The sequence below is a fragment of the Haliotis cracherodii genome, unplaced genomic scaffold, assembly GCF_022045235.1.
Source record: "Haliotis cracherodii isolate W230 unplaced genomic scaffold, xgHalCrac1.p SCAF_8, whole genome shotgun sequence".
In the NCBI taxonomy this organism is placed as follows: Eukaryota; Metazoa; Mollusca; class Gastropoda; order Lepetellida; family Haliotidae; genus Haliotis; species Haliotis cracherodii.
In genome coordinates, this window is record NW_027266341.1 from 1,800,058 (window position 1) to 1,816,387 (window position 16,330).

Genomic DNA, 16,330 nt, shown 5'->3' on the forward strand with positions numbered 1-16,330 from the left:
ACGTCTAAGACCTGCATCACTTCGGGCTTTCCTCCCACATTAAGCTGACACGCCGTGATATAACTGTAATACTGTTAAAAGCGGCGTTAAACCCAGCTCACTCACTCCAAGACCAGAAGAAGGAACAGGGGATATGGCAATTGAAACCAAAATGGTTTGTGATGCTGGTTCGTTTTCGAACACGATATGGACAAAAGGGTATTGTCATCACAGGATGTATATTATTTTTTCTCGTACTTCTGTAAGTATGCGATGTTTCCGAACGGGTTGTTCTGTTTCGTTTGTGTGAAGACAGTTCGCGCACACACACTGGTTTACTTCGCGGATACAGATCTCAAAGCATGCATATGCGCCACGTGTCGTTATGATTTCAGTTTGGCTTTACAGATAGGATAGGCAACATCGTTCGACACTCTTGTCATTTAGTAATCGTGATCGTAATAGAAATATGGGAATTCAGAAAGTTTTGTATATGTGAACTAAAATACCATAGTAATTGTTGCTTTAACCCAAACAAAAACTTGTGTAAAAGATTTAGTGTTCTTTGCCTGCCTATTGCACTGGTACTGTTTCTAATGACCACGATATCGGGCACCTGTGTGGATTCCAGGTAAAGGTATGGCTTCCCAGTTAATTAGAGGCGACTGAATTGATTGGGTGGTAGACTTGGGAGACTTCGTTGATATTATGTCATCAAATCCCAACTGTGTGGATCACAATGACCGACTCATTTCCATGTATCCAACACCTCAAATAATTATTTGGAATGACTTAATTGATACAAAGCACAGTTCAAACATCGACTGTTCGTTTCACTATAACTATGCCCGCTGTGATATTGCTGGAATATTGCTAAATGCGACGTAAAACCATACTCACTAAACCTATGCAACTTTTACATAATTAGAACCAGCTTTCCACTGTGGTTAAAATTCTGCAGTGTATCTGCCGATGCAAATGCGCCACATGTAAATGAAACTATTGTCATAATTTCACATTTTCTGTCGGTTTCATTCAGTTTTAAATATTCAGAACTTGTTCAGAATTACAGCCCTCAAATGCTACTAGTCACTGAAGACTACCATTATTGGATCCTTAGCACAATTTAGATGGGACAAGCCTGAATATTGCAGGCTGGGTTTGTATTCAGTCATTCAAGGTGGTAAATGAGCAGGACCTGAAGTGGTACATCTGATCTATCAAGACAAATCTCTGAAAGAGCGAGGCCACATAATTCTTGAAAATGACCCTCTGTATTTTATGAAGGGGTCCCTGTCCACCCCCTAGTTCAGTCTCTTGGCAGAACACTGCTGTTTTTTTACACTAATGATTGCAAGTTTGTCACCAAAATGCCTGCCAGAAGTCAGACAGGTGTAAAACTAGGAAATCTACAAAAACTAGCCCAAAGCTTTGCAGAACTTTATGCAGAATTATCAAATATTGGTTGCAGAAGGCTGCTGGGACTGCTCTTACCACAGAATATTTGTGTCACACAGGCACTGGAAATACAAATTTCACCTCAAATAGTTCTCAGTTGAGCTTACTAGTGATCAAGTGAGTGAGTGAGTATGGTTTTACACCGCTTTTAGCAATATTCCAGCAATATCACCGCGGGCGACACCAGAAATGGGCTTCACACATTGTACCCATGTCGGGAATCGAACCCGGGTCTTCGGAGTGACGAGCAAACGCTTTAACCACTAGGCTACCCGACCGCACCCCTGAGCTTAATTGACAGAAATAAGATGTAAAAACTTGAGATTCTGTCTAGTGGTTCAAGTTTGGGATTTGTGACAAGGAGTTCACAGACATTCATCTTCCCAAAGTCCAGTTTCGACTCTTGCCAAACTAAGCTGAATATCTGGCTTGATGGTGGCTCCACAAGTGGCTATTACGAGTTATGTCCCTTGTATATCCCCCCTATAGACCAATCAGATTCCTCCTCTCATATCACTTGCATTTGCTTCAAACATATTAGCAGCGTCCAGTCAAGACGATCTGATCAATAATCGAAATCTATTTTCTGATAAAGCGGGTCTTCTTTCGCGAAATGCCTTAATTCATTTGAGCACCCTTGATTTAAAACATGAAAAGATTTGGAAAATAATTGTTGACACCAAATTGACGTACACATGCTTTGCAAATCCTGCAATTGATCGAAATTTGCACGGCAGTTTAGGATCCAGATGTCGATATTGTTACGCAATTTTGATTGGATTATGCATAGCCTCATTAGTCAAGCCAAAATATAACTCCATAATTGCAGCCTTGTTCGTCAAGAGTGGAAACTGGACTTTAATAGTCAGTTGACTCCCTTGCCTCGGGAAGATGACTGACATCAACAGAGATGGATTTTCCATCTCTGCAGGAAATACAATAACACAATACTTAGTCCCACAGTGATTATTTTATTTATTCATCCTTGACAATAGTCGTCTTTTGGGACACGTAGATCCCATCCAGGAACTTCCTGATGTCCTTCTTCTTCACCATGGTGGACTGCTGGATCAGGGCAGCTGAAACACGAAGCAGTCGGTGAGCGGGTCGCGGCAACAATGCCTTCATCAGTGTTCCAGTTAGGTCACGGTTTATGAGCTTAATGTTCGAGGAAAGCCTGAAGTTATGCTTTGTTTTGTTTGTTTGATATTAAGTGCCAGCTATATTCTAGCAGCCTGAAAAATAATCGAGTCTGGACCAGACAATCCAGTGATTGACATCATGAACATCGACCCACGCAATTGGGATACAATGAATGCATCAGTCGAATCAGCTAGTCTGAACACCCGATCCTGTTAGTCGCCTCTTACGACAAGCATAGTCGCCTTTTATGGCAAGCATGGGTTGCTGAAGACCTATTCTACCCAAGAAATTCAGAGGCTTGAGACGTCTTTGTGGAAACTCGCCAGCACAGGTATAGTGGTTGTTATGTAAATGATCTTAAGTTTCTGACACACCTGAGGGATGAAACTCTGCACAGGTAATTGCAGCGTCTTAGACACAGGTCACCCACAACCAGCGGTAGAAACTAACATATTTAGTCCACTAGTCCTTATAATAACGTATGGCAAAACCCTTAGAATTGTCAAATTTCTACTAGTCCTTATCACACCTTAAATATTAGGCAGTTTAGCAAGGACTACAGGACTAGTGCCAATTTCTAACGCTGATAACACACACACAAGAGTGTGTAAAGAGGTGAACTGGGTTTAATGTCCAATCTTGGCTAGTGCACTTAGGTATTATTCAAAGCTCAATGAACATGCTCATTATTACCCATTGATAGATCTGTGTGCATTCCAATACATATTCTTAGAGAGAGAGAGAGAGAGAGAGAGAGAGAGAGAGAGAGAGAGAGAGAGAGAGAGAGAGAGAGAGAGAGAGAGAGAGAGAGAGAGAGAGAGAGAGAGAGAGAGAGATGTCTGTTTTTCACAGCTTTAAGCCATATTCTAGCAATATCACGGCAGGGAAGCCAGAAATGAGCTTCACACATTAAACCCATAAAGGGAATCAAACCCAGGCCTTCATCATGACAAGCAAACACTTTAACCACTAGGCTACCCCACTAGGGACTATTCAACCCAATTAGCATTTAGGGTAGTTCCCAGACACAAACAACAATATTCTAGCTGAATGACCAACGACTGTAATTAGAATCAATAATAGAATCTGGACTTTTAGGTCAAGAAGGTCTCATTATTGCCATTAAGGAGGTTGTTTTACAATGACGCAGGCCTAAGAACTCTAAGGGCTTCAGACAATCTTGCAGCTCTCAGTTCCTATCAGCTGCTCATGGACAAAGGATATGAGTGAGTGAGTGAGTGAGTAAGTAAGTATGGTTTTACGCCGCTTTTTAGCAATTTTCCAGCAATATCACGGCAGGGGACACCAGAAATGGGCTTCACACATCACACCCATGTCGGGAATCGAACCCGGGTCTTCGGCGTGACGAGCGAACGCTTTAACCACTAGGCTACCCGACCGCCCAAGGATATGAGAGTGACCTGTGCTGAGGCCAAAGTGCCACCATGTTCTGTTTGCATTGGTGCAGTTTTACTCAAAACCAACACTATCAGACACTTCACTGCATCAGATCAAATAATCCATAAGTTGCCTCGTACAACTAACATAGCTCGCTTGGGGACAATTCTAACCCAAGATCTGACCTGTGAAGATCTGGGTTAGAAAAGGTCTTCAGCAACCCATGCCAACAGGCGACAAACAGGATTGGATGGTCACTGGTCAGGCTTGCAGACTTGGTTGATGCATGTCATTGTATCCTAATTTGCGTGGATTGCTAGTCCAGACTTGAATATTTACAGACGATCGCCATATAGCTGGAATATTGCTGAGTGCGGCATAATCAACAAACAAACAAAACCGCAGGATCCTCAGAGACAGCATTAGAAATTGGCACCAGTCCTACAGTCCTTGCCAAACTGCCCAATAGTTAAGGTATCATAAGGACAAGTAGAAATTTGCCATTATTAAAGGTTTTGCTATATGTTTTCATCATAAGGTCTAGTGACCAAAACTGTTAGTTTCTATCGCTGAGAGTGGTACTCACATAAGGGCAGACAACCCTTGACACCCACCTGATCGTGACACCAGCTCAATGTCGTTTCCCTGGATAATGAACTCGTCCTTGCTGCCGGAGGGGGTGCAGGTGACACCCGGCATCATCTCCACCTTGCGGGTGAACTTCTCCCCCAAGAAGTTCCTGATGTCCACGGTAGTATTTTCATTGCTGATCACAATGTTGATGGGGAAATGGGCATACACGGCACGCATCTTGTACAAAAATCCCTGGAACAAAATGTAGTGATCAACAATGCAGTACAGGCCAACTGGACATGGTAGCCTTATCACAAGACAAAGGATCTTCACAAGTTAGCAGGGAGGCCTTTGCAAAGCGACACCCAGATCTAAAGCAGGGCTAGAAACTGCCACTAGCCCAACGTTTGTCATGATGGCTAGAAAATGATTTTGTTTGATTTCAACGGCTGAACTTCAGCCTACAACTTCAGCCAATTGGCCATGCCTAGGCCTAAGATACTGGTCATTTCCTGTACAGGGTGGTTGGTATGGTGGGATTGGTCTTGGGACTGTATCACATTTTGTTGTCTTGTCTCGACATCAGAATGTTAAGGCTGGTTAGTTCATGTGATCTTGACAAAATACAACGTCTGACTTCTAACTTTCTGAGCAGGAGAAAAAATCCCTCCTACCCCACCACAATGAGAACAGGCTCCACTGAGTTCCTGAGTAGGAGAATAATCTCTCGGACCCCGCTACGAAAAGTTGCACAATATTTACGAGTCAATAAATGTCACATGTCACGTGACACAGCACAAGCTCAACAGCTGTTTTCGTTTAATTTTAAATTTGTTGTAATTCTTGTCAACGGCAGATAGAAACATGTTGGCAAGATACATACTCTATATGTTGTTTTATGCGGCCATCGTTGGGATTTATACCACTTGGCTATTGATGGTACCATAAAACTGATTGTGGGATGCATTAACCACATATACCCTGTGTGGTACTCCAGCATATGACCCCTATGACAAATTGTTTGACAAAGAAATAGAAATATCATTTCTTCATTCCCCTCACCATTCAAACAAAAATAGCTGTAATAAATTTCGCAATGTTCATGACCCTCCCCATTAATCTCCCCTCTCCCAACCCACACACACCCTTAAAGTGACCAGTTTACCTGATACACACATCCACTAAAATCGACAAGATATGATCTGAAGTGAGGAGTCCAGTCTAATGGACTCAATAAATGGCATGGGCTGGAAATGTGGGACAGTCAACCACAACATTTTAACCTCTATCAATGTATGATTTTCTTATCCATATTAATTATAGTAAAATAATTTGAATATTATTAATATGGATAAGAAAATCATACACTGATAGAGGAGGTAAAAGTGTAAAATGAAATGATCTGTCTTTAAATTCACAAAAAACTCCCAACACTAGTTTAAGGACCAGTGCCAGTTCTAAATGCTTTTAGAAGCTACCTTGGTAACCCCCTTGATCATGTTCTCAACGTGTGAGCAGACAGTCCTTGTGGCAGCCAATTCCTTGTGCTTGCCGAACCACTTGTCGACGGTGAGGATCTTGCCGTTCTTGATCTTCATGTCCACTGGCAAGTGGCGGAAACTGCGCACCAGCTTTCCCCGAGGGCCACTGACAGTTACAGTTCGGGAGTGAACCTTTAGAGTCACTGCAACAGACATCATCAGGTTAAACTTCAAGGCTTTGTTGTTTGTTTGTTAAATGCCACACAGCAATATTCCAGCTATATGATGGCGGTCTGTAAAAAATCCAGTGATTGACATTGTGAGCATTGCAATTGGGATATGCTGACATGCATCAACGAAGTCAGCAACCACCCAATCCCGTTAGTGGCCTATTACAACAAGCATGGGTTGCTGAAGACCTATTTTACCCCGGATCTTCACGGGTCAAACTTGAAGGCATAAAGCCTATACACAACTTCCACTTACATGCTCAGAATCAGCACTATTACTTGTAACACATGCAGTCTTAAAGGTTCATGCTTGTCAGCTAGTCCAAGAAAGACAACTAAATTGTGCTGAGGACAAGCGAAAATGATGGTAGTCCTCATTGACTAGCAAGCATGTCAGTGCCATTTCTGTTCTAATCTAGAATCTACCATAATCTTCCAATAAAACAAACAAGCCCTCTGGTGAGGTGAGGTGAGGTGAGGTGAGGTGAGGTGAGGTGAGGTGAGGTGTAATGGGGTTTAACGCCGTGCCTATGCTTATTGCACTCATATAGCGACGTGCATGCACATGTGTGTGGCTGCTTGTACTAGTCCAGACTGATGCTGATTTATCGTGCTAGCCCACTGAGATACCATGCCGCAGTCTAACATGAATACTCCTCCTGGGATAATTCTAGGGTGGGGCCTTGTGCTTTTAGCCTTAAACTTAAAAAAAAGGCCCACATTTTCAAATACAATGGGGGCATTTTAACATTGTGCTGTATCGGCAAGTGTGGGTGTACCTCTGAAATAATTGAAATTTTCAATTTTCCCAGAGTGAACCCTGCCACAAAAAGACAGTATACTGACTCCAAGTCCTCCTTTTAGCCCCTTAATGCCGAGCTCAAGACAGGGTAACAAGTACCATCTATTAACTTCTTTTGGTATGATGCGGACGGGGATCAAACCCCAGGCCTTCCTCTCTCCGGGCGGACGATCTAACAGCACTTTGGAGGTGCTCTCTTGACCAGACAATCCAGTGAGTAACGACATGAGCATCAATCAACGCAATTGGAATACGGTGACATGCATCAATGATGTCAGCGAGTCTGACCACCCGATCCCATTAGTCGCCTCTTACGACAAGCATAGTTGCCTCTTACGGCAAGCATGGGTTGCTGAAGACCTATTCTACACCGGATCTTCACAGGTCGGTAAACATAGTATGACATGAACACTCATATAATATCCTCTATACATGGTCCAAAAAGACTGATTTGACACTTACCTCCATCAGGAGCTCTTACACTCTCACTTGATTTTATGGTCTTCATGACTAAAATATAAAAATACATCATTACATATTTGCATGGGGAAAAGAAATTGGTTCATGGTTTACAGTGATTACACCCCAGTCAGCAATATACAGTCAAGTCTTGTTAATCTGACCCTCGTTAATACGAGAATCGGCTTTATCCGAGACTAATGATGGGAACCGATAAAAATCAGTGCTATTTAGACCCGGTAATTCGACAGTCTCGCACTCCGACACATAATTTGCAACGAATTACGGAAATGACTCATTAATTCAACAGTGATCAGCGTACTCTGTGGTCATCTGCCTGTGAGTACACAGCCCGTGTTTTGATGCAAGACGAGTAGGCAGGTAGCTGCATATTTCAACAGCTGCAGAGATAAACGTGCTTACAATAAACAATTAATGCTTTAAATAAAGAAAACAGGATTAATCACATGCTTACATTACCTCGATCTCATTAAATCATGCCATTACAGGTCACATCTGAACAACCTATCACGAACTATGACCGACCAATGAAATGACTAACAGGAAGTCAACGTTAGCCACTTAGAAAGCAGCTTTCTTAAGCTTTGCAGTTCCAGTTTCAAACTTGTGACTTCCATTCCAGACTAAGCTTTTGAAAGTATGTTGAACAAGTCATACAGTCCGTAACAGTTGTTTTGTGTTGAGCTTTAGAGGTTGCATGATTAGAAAACATTTTCTGCTAACAATGTAACATTATTACATAACAATTAATTTTTTTTACGCCGCACTCAGTAATATTATAGCTATATGACGACGGTCTGTAAATAATCGAGTCTGGACCAGACAATCCAGTGATTGACATCATGAGCATCGATCTACCCAATTCTGATACAATGACAGAAATTATGTTGAACGATGCAAGCCTTTGACATATGATGGCGCATCATTAATCAATTCATCAAACCTGACCACCCTATTCTAATTAGCACCCTCTTATGACAGACAGTGAAGTGCTGGACACCCAACCCCAGGTTCCAACTGGGTTAGAACATTAGATTTATCATGTTTAGGACTAGAACAATTCTGTGTTTTGACATCTTTTCAATGTTAATGACAAGACAATTAGATAACATAGTCTGTTGATTGTCGAACACTGTACTTATCTCAGCTTACATGCAGTGATGCAGATTGACCATCTCAGTAATACAATTAGGGTAGTACATTTATTACTCAGATTTACCAAAAAGACTAATAACTCCTGGTCAAGCTGACTTTTATAATATTTTTTTTGTAAATATTTGTTTGTAGCCTTTACTTATAGAGCGGCAGCCCAGAGCACTTTGGTCAAACGAACAAGGTACCAATATCCGAACACAGGAACATTTACTGTGTAACCCAACATATTCATATATGGATGTCTGCCGGGGAGCCCCTGCTGCGTGTGGCCCCTGGCCCCCCAAATGAAGGGGCCATTCAAGGGCTGGATCAAACATTGGAGGTACCACATGAAAGTAAGTGTAAATGAACTGTTACATATCACAGAGTACAGAATGGGCCACGCCAGACAAATCTTCCTCTGCAAAAGGCCTGCCAGACACCCCCAAAGAGGGTCCCAAACTTTGGGCTGGGTTAAACATTGGAGGTACCACATGAAATTAACATAAAATGAACTATTTCACTCTACTAAGAATAAAAACCCCATTGCCAGACAAATCGTCTGCTGCATAAGGCCGGCCAGACACCCCCAAATGTTGACCCTTAATGCACTCAGTGGACACTCTGGTAAAATTTGACCAGAGTATACATTCAAAGTACCAGATGAAAGTAAGTTTAGATCAACAGGTACATGTTACTGAGTACAAGACGGCCCATACCTGACAAATTGTCCTCTGCATAAGGTCCGCCAGACCCCCCAGAGAGGGTCCCAAAATTTGGGCTGGGTTAAACATTGGAGGTATCACACTGGGGGGTCGCGCCTTCAGATTATAACAATTGCAATACAAACCAGGGGGGTCCAAGAAACAGGTTCTCATGACCTGCAAGTATGATCATGTTAATTCTAGTTCAAGTGGGAAATCACGCCATTAAGATAATTACAATGCCAAGACAAACCAGGGTGTGTCAAAGGAAGGTTTCTCACGACCTTCATGTATGATCATGTTTATTCAGTTCAAAGTGTTTTATGATTTGATAAATGCTTCAAGTTATATTGTGATTATAACGTCAGTAGCACTATTATTAAGATTTCATATTTGCAATCAGAGGTTGGCAGAAAAGAAAAGGCTCGGTGTGGTTTGGAAACGGCTTTTCTTTTAACAAAAGAATTCACATTTGCTTGAAAAAAACAGCTCTATGGTAACAATGATATGGAAATTTATACAAAATTCAGTCAATCGTGACAGATCAACAATTGCTTGTTTAGAATTTTGTGTTGTGGAAAACACCCTGAATGGATCAGGTTAATGCAACCTTTCTTGGCATTTTACCGGGAGGTAAGAAAAGTTTTCCCGGGAAGCTTGATGTCGATTTCTCGAGAGAAGTGACGTGCTCGTCACACACCTCAGAAAAAAAGAAGTTAAATTTATTGTGTATGGCTTTCCCTTCTTTATTGAGGGTATTCAAAAACAGATATATATATATATATATATATGTACACTAGGTCATCCTGGGATAGAAGTCTAAACACATTTAACCGTGGCACAGCTCACGCGCCAATATCATGACTCTCTGTCTAGTGTAAGACGTTTATTCAAACGGATAGATGGCAAATCTGAGACGGAAGGCCTTGTGAACATTTAGATATATAGTGGAGGTTTCATAACAGATATTTGAGTATTGAAATCAAAACCATGTCACATTATGAACATTCATTTACATTTACCAACAAGAACAAAATCATAAAACATGATGGGTAATTACATTTCACATTTGGTGGTGCGATAGTTTTGACGAGATGAATATCAGTAACGGCCCTTCTCTTTTGAACAGAAAAATATTTTTGTATCCAACCGTGACACTCCGAGAAAAGTTGTGAAGATCAGGACGAAAATACATCAAGAATAGAACATTCATCTTTTCGTGTCACCAAACCCTGTTCATCTCTTTCCGTGACCTGACAAACTTGATATTTTCACACAGGTCTGTGCCACGATTTTGTTAGGTTTCTCGATACGATAAACTTTTCGGGACCGACCATAAATATGGAAATATTTGGCCGGAATTCAGCTTTTTAGATGATAAAACTTGCTAAATAAACGGAGATCATAGGTTTTTAAACACAATTATCACCAAAAGATTTCCAAATGGTATTAGGGACTGTCATTTACCATTCTTATAGCAGGCTTTGAGGACTACCTAAGCATGTTCGGGTTTGTAGGAATCCATAGCCAAGCTATCAGGCTATAGCAGGCTTTGAGGACTTCATAGCTGATCAGATATATATTCACAAGAATCAGATTCATGCCTTTTTTTTTATTACATTTCAACGATAGGCCTAATCTATGATATCAATACTAGTATTCAGAGACCTGATTTTATAAATACGTGATTTTAATCTCAATAAAATCCTTCCATCTTTAAGAACAAAAGATAAATTTGACCATCTGTTGACTCTCAGAGCTGATGTCCAATGTTTCATTATGCACACTGGAATTACAGAGGGTCAACTGTGTGGGGTGGGGTGAGGGTCTGTCTAGCGGGCCTTATGCAGAAGAGGATTTGTTTGGCAATGAGTATTTTGTAATAAGTAGAGTGTAATAGTTCATTTTATGTTGGTTCCATGTGATACCTCCAATGTTTAAGCCTTATGCAGAGGAAGATTTATCTGGTGTGGCCCATTCTGTACGCTGTGATATGAACCTGTTCATTCAAACGTACCTTAATGTGGTACAATCGATATATATTCCAGACCAATTTTACCCGTGTATACCTGAAGGGTCAACTTTTTGTGGGTGTCTGGCGGGCCTTATGCAGAAGATGATTTGTCTGGCAATGGGTATTGAGCAATAAGTAGAGTGCATTTTATGTTGGTTTCATGTGGTACCTCCAATTTTTAGCCCAGCCCAAATTTTGGGACCCTCTCTGGGGGGTCTGGCGGACCTTATGCAGAGGACAATTTGTCAGGTATGGGCCGTCTTGTACTCAGTAACATGTACCTGTTGATCTAAACTTACTTTCATCTGGTACTTTGAATGTATACTCTGGTCAAATTTTACCAGAGTGTCCACTGAGTGCATTAAGGGTCAACATTTGGGGGTGTCTGGCGGGCCTTATGCAGCAGATGTTTTGTCTGGCAATGGGTTTTTTATTCTTAGTGGAGTGAAACAGTTCATTTTATGTTGATTTCATGTGGTACCTCCAATGTTTAACCCAGCCCAAAGTTTGGGACCCTCTTTGGGGGTGTCTGGCAGGCCTTTTGCAGAGGAAGATTTGTCTGGCGTGGCCCATTCTGTACTCTGTGATATGTAACAGTTCATTTACACTTACTTTCATGTGGTACCTCCAATGTTTGATCCAGCCCTTGAATGGCCCCTTCATTTGGGGGGCCAGGGGCCACACGCAGCAGGGGCTCCCCGGCAGACATCCATATATGAATATGTTGGGTTACACAGTAAATGTTCCTGTGTTCGGATATTGGTACCTTGTTCGTTTGACCAAAGTGCTCTGGGCTGCCGGTCTATTAGTCTAGTATTTCGTAGGATTAGGTAGCAGAGTTACAAGGCCGTAAATAACTCCACATTATGATAGGGATGCATTCTGAGAATCTGACATGTGTAAACATGACGTGAAGCAAAGTCAATGCGTTGTCTGAGGATTGAGACCACAAAAATCCCGTGGGTTTTGTTACATATCAACTTTATCAAGTATCCAGTCTTATGACCGAGATATCTCCTGTTTGTGTACATCATACACTTCAGCGATTCAAGGCCCGATAACTCATGAAATAAGTATTAATGGCTCAAAATGTAGGTTCGATCCGACAGCTATAACTTAAAACATTTTACGTATTTAATATTTATGCAAGATGGGGGATAAATGATGCCAATTCTTGACGATTTTATTCTGGATAGTGCACATGAAGCACCGACCTGGTGGATGTCAAGACCGGAAAAGGAAGTCGATAGGCTTGTACTGCGCAGAAGCGGAATTATCATCGTGAAGTTGTCTGCTCTTTGCTGTCGTGGTTGAGTTTACTTTCGCAACTTGTAGTTTGACTGACCAAAGGTGATATATGATTATCTATGAATATTTGTTTGTTGAAAATATGAAGAAATGACTTTTACTTGGTTGCTAGTTGTGAAATATTGATGTATCTGCTGCAAATTGTTTGGAAAACAATATTTTATTTATGATGTCCGGTTTTCGATCAAATATATAAACAGTTATAGTAGAGGTGAATGTTTAAGTACTGTTATGATGAATGGAAATATCAGATACTGAAATTAAGAACCCATGATGCACGAGTGTATAAATAATGCACAGATAAAACCATATTTTGTGTCTAAAGGATTATTGATTAATAAACATGACAGAAACTTTCATTTGAAAGATATATTTATGCTTGAGAGTAATTGACTAATTCAGTGAAATCAGCTTTAAGAAGTAACCAAAATGATGCAGGTTGAACATGTTTACCACTTTCATGAAACCAATGAGCCTAGATGAGATGCTGACACCAGAGCTCCAGATAAGCTTTTGGTTATTTGCGAACCGTATTTTACCCAGGGGTTTGATTTTGATTGGGTATCCTGTTTTGTTAAAACTCTAGTAAATCATTAAAACTAAATGAATGTTTATTATCAGTTACCTGTCACCATCTGCTTGGGGCTCCCTCACCGGGAAGCTATTTTTGTTAAAAAAACCTAGCATTGTCAGAAAGGCACTGCTTTTTTAATCATCAATCAGTGACTGTTTAAGAAACATTGTTTAGGCAATTGTGCTTTTCATTTGGAATCTTTTGGCATTCAAGTTTGTTTGTGGCACAAGTTTTTCTGAATGTAACTCTCGGTAAGTGATTTTGGTGATTGGCTGATACACAATCATTTTATCTAATTGTAATACATGCAATCGTTTTATCTCATAGTTGTAATATACACATTAGTTTTATTTCAAAAGCGTATTCATAGTTTTTGTTGCGTATTTGATTTGTGTGCATATTTCAGTTTATATAATGCATATTTTATGCAAATATGCAGCTAATAGTTCTGTGACACAACAAAACAATTATACATAGGCAGAATGTGGAATATACAGGGAAAGGACGTCAAATTTTCTGAAGCTTTTCTTGTAAACAATTCCTGATAATTCCCGAGCTTACTCTGCTGTGCTCGCCTTATTCTGTTTCTGCTCCAGTGACCAGGGTTTTGATGCCCAGACGTGGAGGATAAATACGCAAATGGAAATAGCTTTTCATGTTTTAGGATATGTTCTCAAAAACATATCGTTAATCATTTCATGACGTATGGCTAACTAAATGTGTAGACTCGTCCAAAATGAAACAGATGAAAAACACATTTACAGACTGTGTAAGATGTAACTTGGCTGGCTGCAAGGAACTCTGGGTATAAGAGGATATTGGCTTCTTCCAACCGAGGCATATTTATATTGTTGTCTAGGCATTGATTAACACATGCTTCTAATCTTATCAAGCTGGCAATTAGTATGTTGTACTCAGCAGTAAGAACACACAAGCTGTCTCTTTTATTTGCCTCTATTAAAAAACAAGACTGAAGACAGTTCACTCTGCACAGCGCCTGCATTTTTGGCTTCACTGTAAGGAACTCTATTGTTTTAGTTTGAGCACACTTGGAAATTATTTCATTAGCGTTAGAAATCGGCACCAGTCCTGTAGTCCTTGCCAAACTGCCCAATAGGTTGAGTTGTCATAAGGACTAGTAGAAATTTGCCATTTTTAAGGGTTTTGCTATATGTTATCATTATAAGGACTAGTCGACTAAAAATGTTAGTTTCTACTGCTGTTTCATACATGATTTAAGAACACACAGGACTGTCGACATACTGTCCCTTTAAAACCATGACCACCAAATCCAAACACAGCTAAGGGATGCAACTCTGCACATTAATTTGCTGTGCTCTAGATGACACATGATGGATTTTTACTTTTTTATTAGCAAGGAAAATCATATCATCAAATGTATTTACTCTGAAGAAATATTACCATTTGTCACTGTATCCTTAAATACATGAAGTGTTATGTTATACAGATTCAGTGTTAAAATTACATCGACAATTCTAGGAGTCTTATCAAAGGCCTAGTGTTAAAGTTTGGGGGGTGCCTCCAGATTTAAGTACGATAAGATTTAAGTACGATAGGAGCACACTTCCATGATCCCGGGACCGTACTTATTTTTGAACACTGACAATAATTTCATGGGTCAGACTGCCTTTATTTGGCTCGTTTCATCTTAAGATACTAAAAAGGTGTTGTCATTATTTGATGCACGTTTCTTTATAATGTTCTCAATCAATTTGTGTATATTAGTCAGGCACATGTGGCTGGTCCAGTCATCTAACGTGCTAGAATTCTCTGTGCAGAGTTACATCCCTTTGTTGTGACAGGACCCTATAACCTTTTGTTTGAATTTTTTTATTCTTACTTTGTTACCTTGTGGGCTGAAAGTGGTGTTCAACCCAACTCACTCACACTCTGATTATGATTTATGTTTTAGATAATATCAGTTATCATCATGTCTGGAGGTTTTGGTCAGGATGATGGTTTCTTCCAAGGAAACTATTATGAGCAGCAGAGCACCGGCTACGACATGGGGAGTGCACCACAGTTCGGACAGGACCAGTGCGTATTTGTAAACTTAGTGTTCAGACGATGTTTATCAATTAACCTGTAACAATCCAAGATATTGCTAAGCAGTAGAAATAAGGGCCATAACAATACACGATGCATGTATCAATAGTAAGGTGGTCATTCGATAAATGATATGACATGATTCATGAAAAATTGTCATGGCAGAAGACATATTCCACCATCACAGGGAATTAAGTCCAGCCGAAACATTTAGTAGATTGGAGTTGTCGGATCTAATGAAAAAGTGGATTGAGATCTCTTGAAGATACTGACAGAAAATAATATTTTACAATTAAGTTTCATATAATTTCTCATTTTTAAATATACTGGAAGCTATGTGTGCTGGAGGATACAAAGATGGTGACTTTGTGTAGTAGGAACCAGGATAAACACAAACACAATGGAACAAATTGTTAATAAACATCCAGCCTTGGTGAATATCTGTTTTGAACAAACCAGTTTAGGAGTTCTGATTGATGACAAAACTCTGAGGGATTTCAATCTCATTTACTATATCCACGTATTACAACTTGAGTAGTGGTTAACAGTGTATAACAACAGGCCCAGTGGTAAACAATGTTTAACAACATGCCTAGTGGTTAACAGTGTATAACAACATGCCTAGTGGTTAACAATGTATAACATCATGCCTAATGGTTAACAATGTATAACAACATGCCTAGTGGTTAACAATGAGGAACAACATGCCTAGTGGTTAATTATGTAATACAACATGCCTAGTGAATAAATATGTATAACAACACGCCTAGTGGTTAAATATGTATAACAACATGCCAAGTGGTTAACAATGTGGAACAACATGCCTAGTGGTTAAATATGTATAACAACATGCCTAGTGGTTAATTATGTAATACAACATGCCTAGTGGTTAGCAATGTGGAACAACATGCCTAGTGGTTAATTATGTATAACAACATGCCTAGTGGTTGACAATGTATAACAACATGCCTAGTGGTTGACAATG

General features: G+C 40.2%; 2 protein-coding genes across 2 annotated transcripts in view; one reads left to right on the forward strand and one right to left on the reverse strand.

Moving 5' to 3' along the window:
• Window positions 1–2,392: 2,392 nt before the first annotated feature.
• On the reverse strand, window positions 2,393–12,640 carry LOC139450024 (large ribosomal subunit protein uL6-like). Its single transcript, XM_071231652.1, has 5 exons — window positions 12,611–12,640; window positions 7,527–7,574; window positions 6,030–6,235; window positions 4,593–4,803; window positions 2,393–2,516 (listed from the first exon to the last, which is right to left on the reverse strand). The coding sequence occupies exons 2-5, from the start codon at window positions 7,570–7,572 to the stop codon at window positions 2,413–2,415; spliced, it is 567 nt and encodes a 188-aa protein (XP_071087753.1). The 5' UTR covers window positions 7,573–7,574; window positions 12,611–12,640; the 3' UTR covers window positions 2,393–2,412.
• A 25-nt stretch (window positions 12,641–12,665) lies between these two features.
• Window positions 12,666–16,330, forward strand: part of LOC139449757 (protein YIPF5-like) — a 182,391-nt gene continuing 178,726 nt past the window's right edge. Inside the window, exons 1-2 of the mRNA XM_071231285.1 lie at window positions 12,666–12,746; window positions 15,212–15,336. Coding sequence (XP_071087386.1) covers window positions 15,230–15,336 — 107 coding nt within the window. The 5' untranslated portion in view covers window positions 12,666–12,746; window positions 15,212–15,229. The remainder of the gene's footprint in view (window positions 12,747–15,211; window positions 15,337–16,330) is intronic.

What these genes read in the sequence shown, in the direction of transcription:
- LOC139450024 (XM_071231652.1), bottom strand. Translation starts at nt 7,572, where the DNA reads ATGAAGACCATAAAATCAAGTGAGAGTGTAAGAGCTCCTGATGGAG. An exon ending in TGTAAGAGCTCCTGATGGAG is followed by an intron (nt 6,236 to 7,526) that starts GTAAGTGTCAAA and finishes TGTCTGTTGCAG; the next exon opens with TGACTCTAAAGGTTCACTCC. An exon ending in TGAGCTGGTGTCACGATCAG is followed by an intron (nt 2,517 to 4,592) that starts GTGGGTGTCAAG and finishes TTCGTGTTTCAG; the next exon opens with CTGCCCTGATCCAGCAGTCC.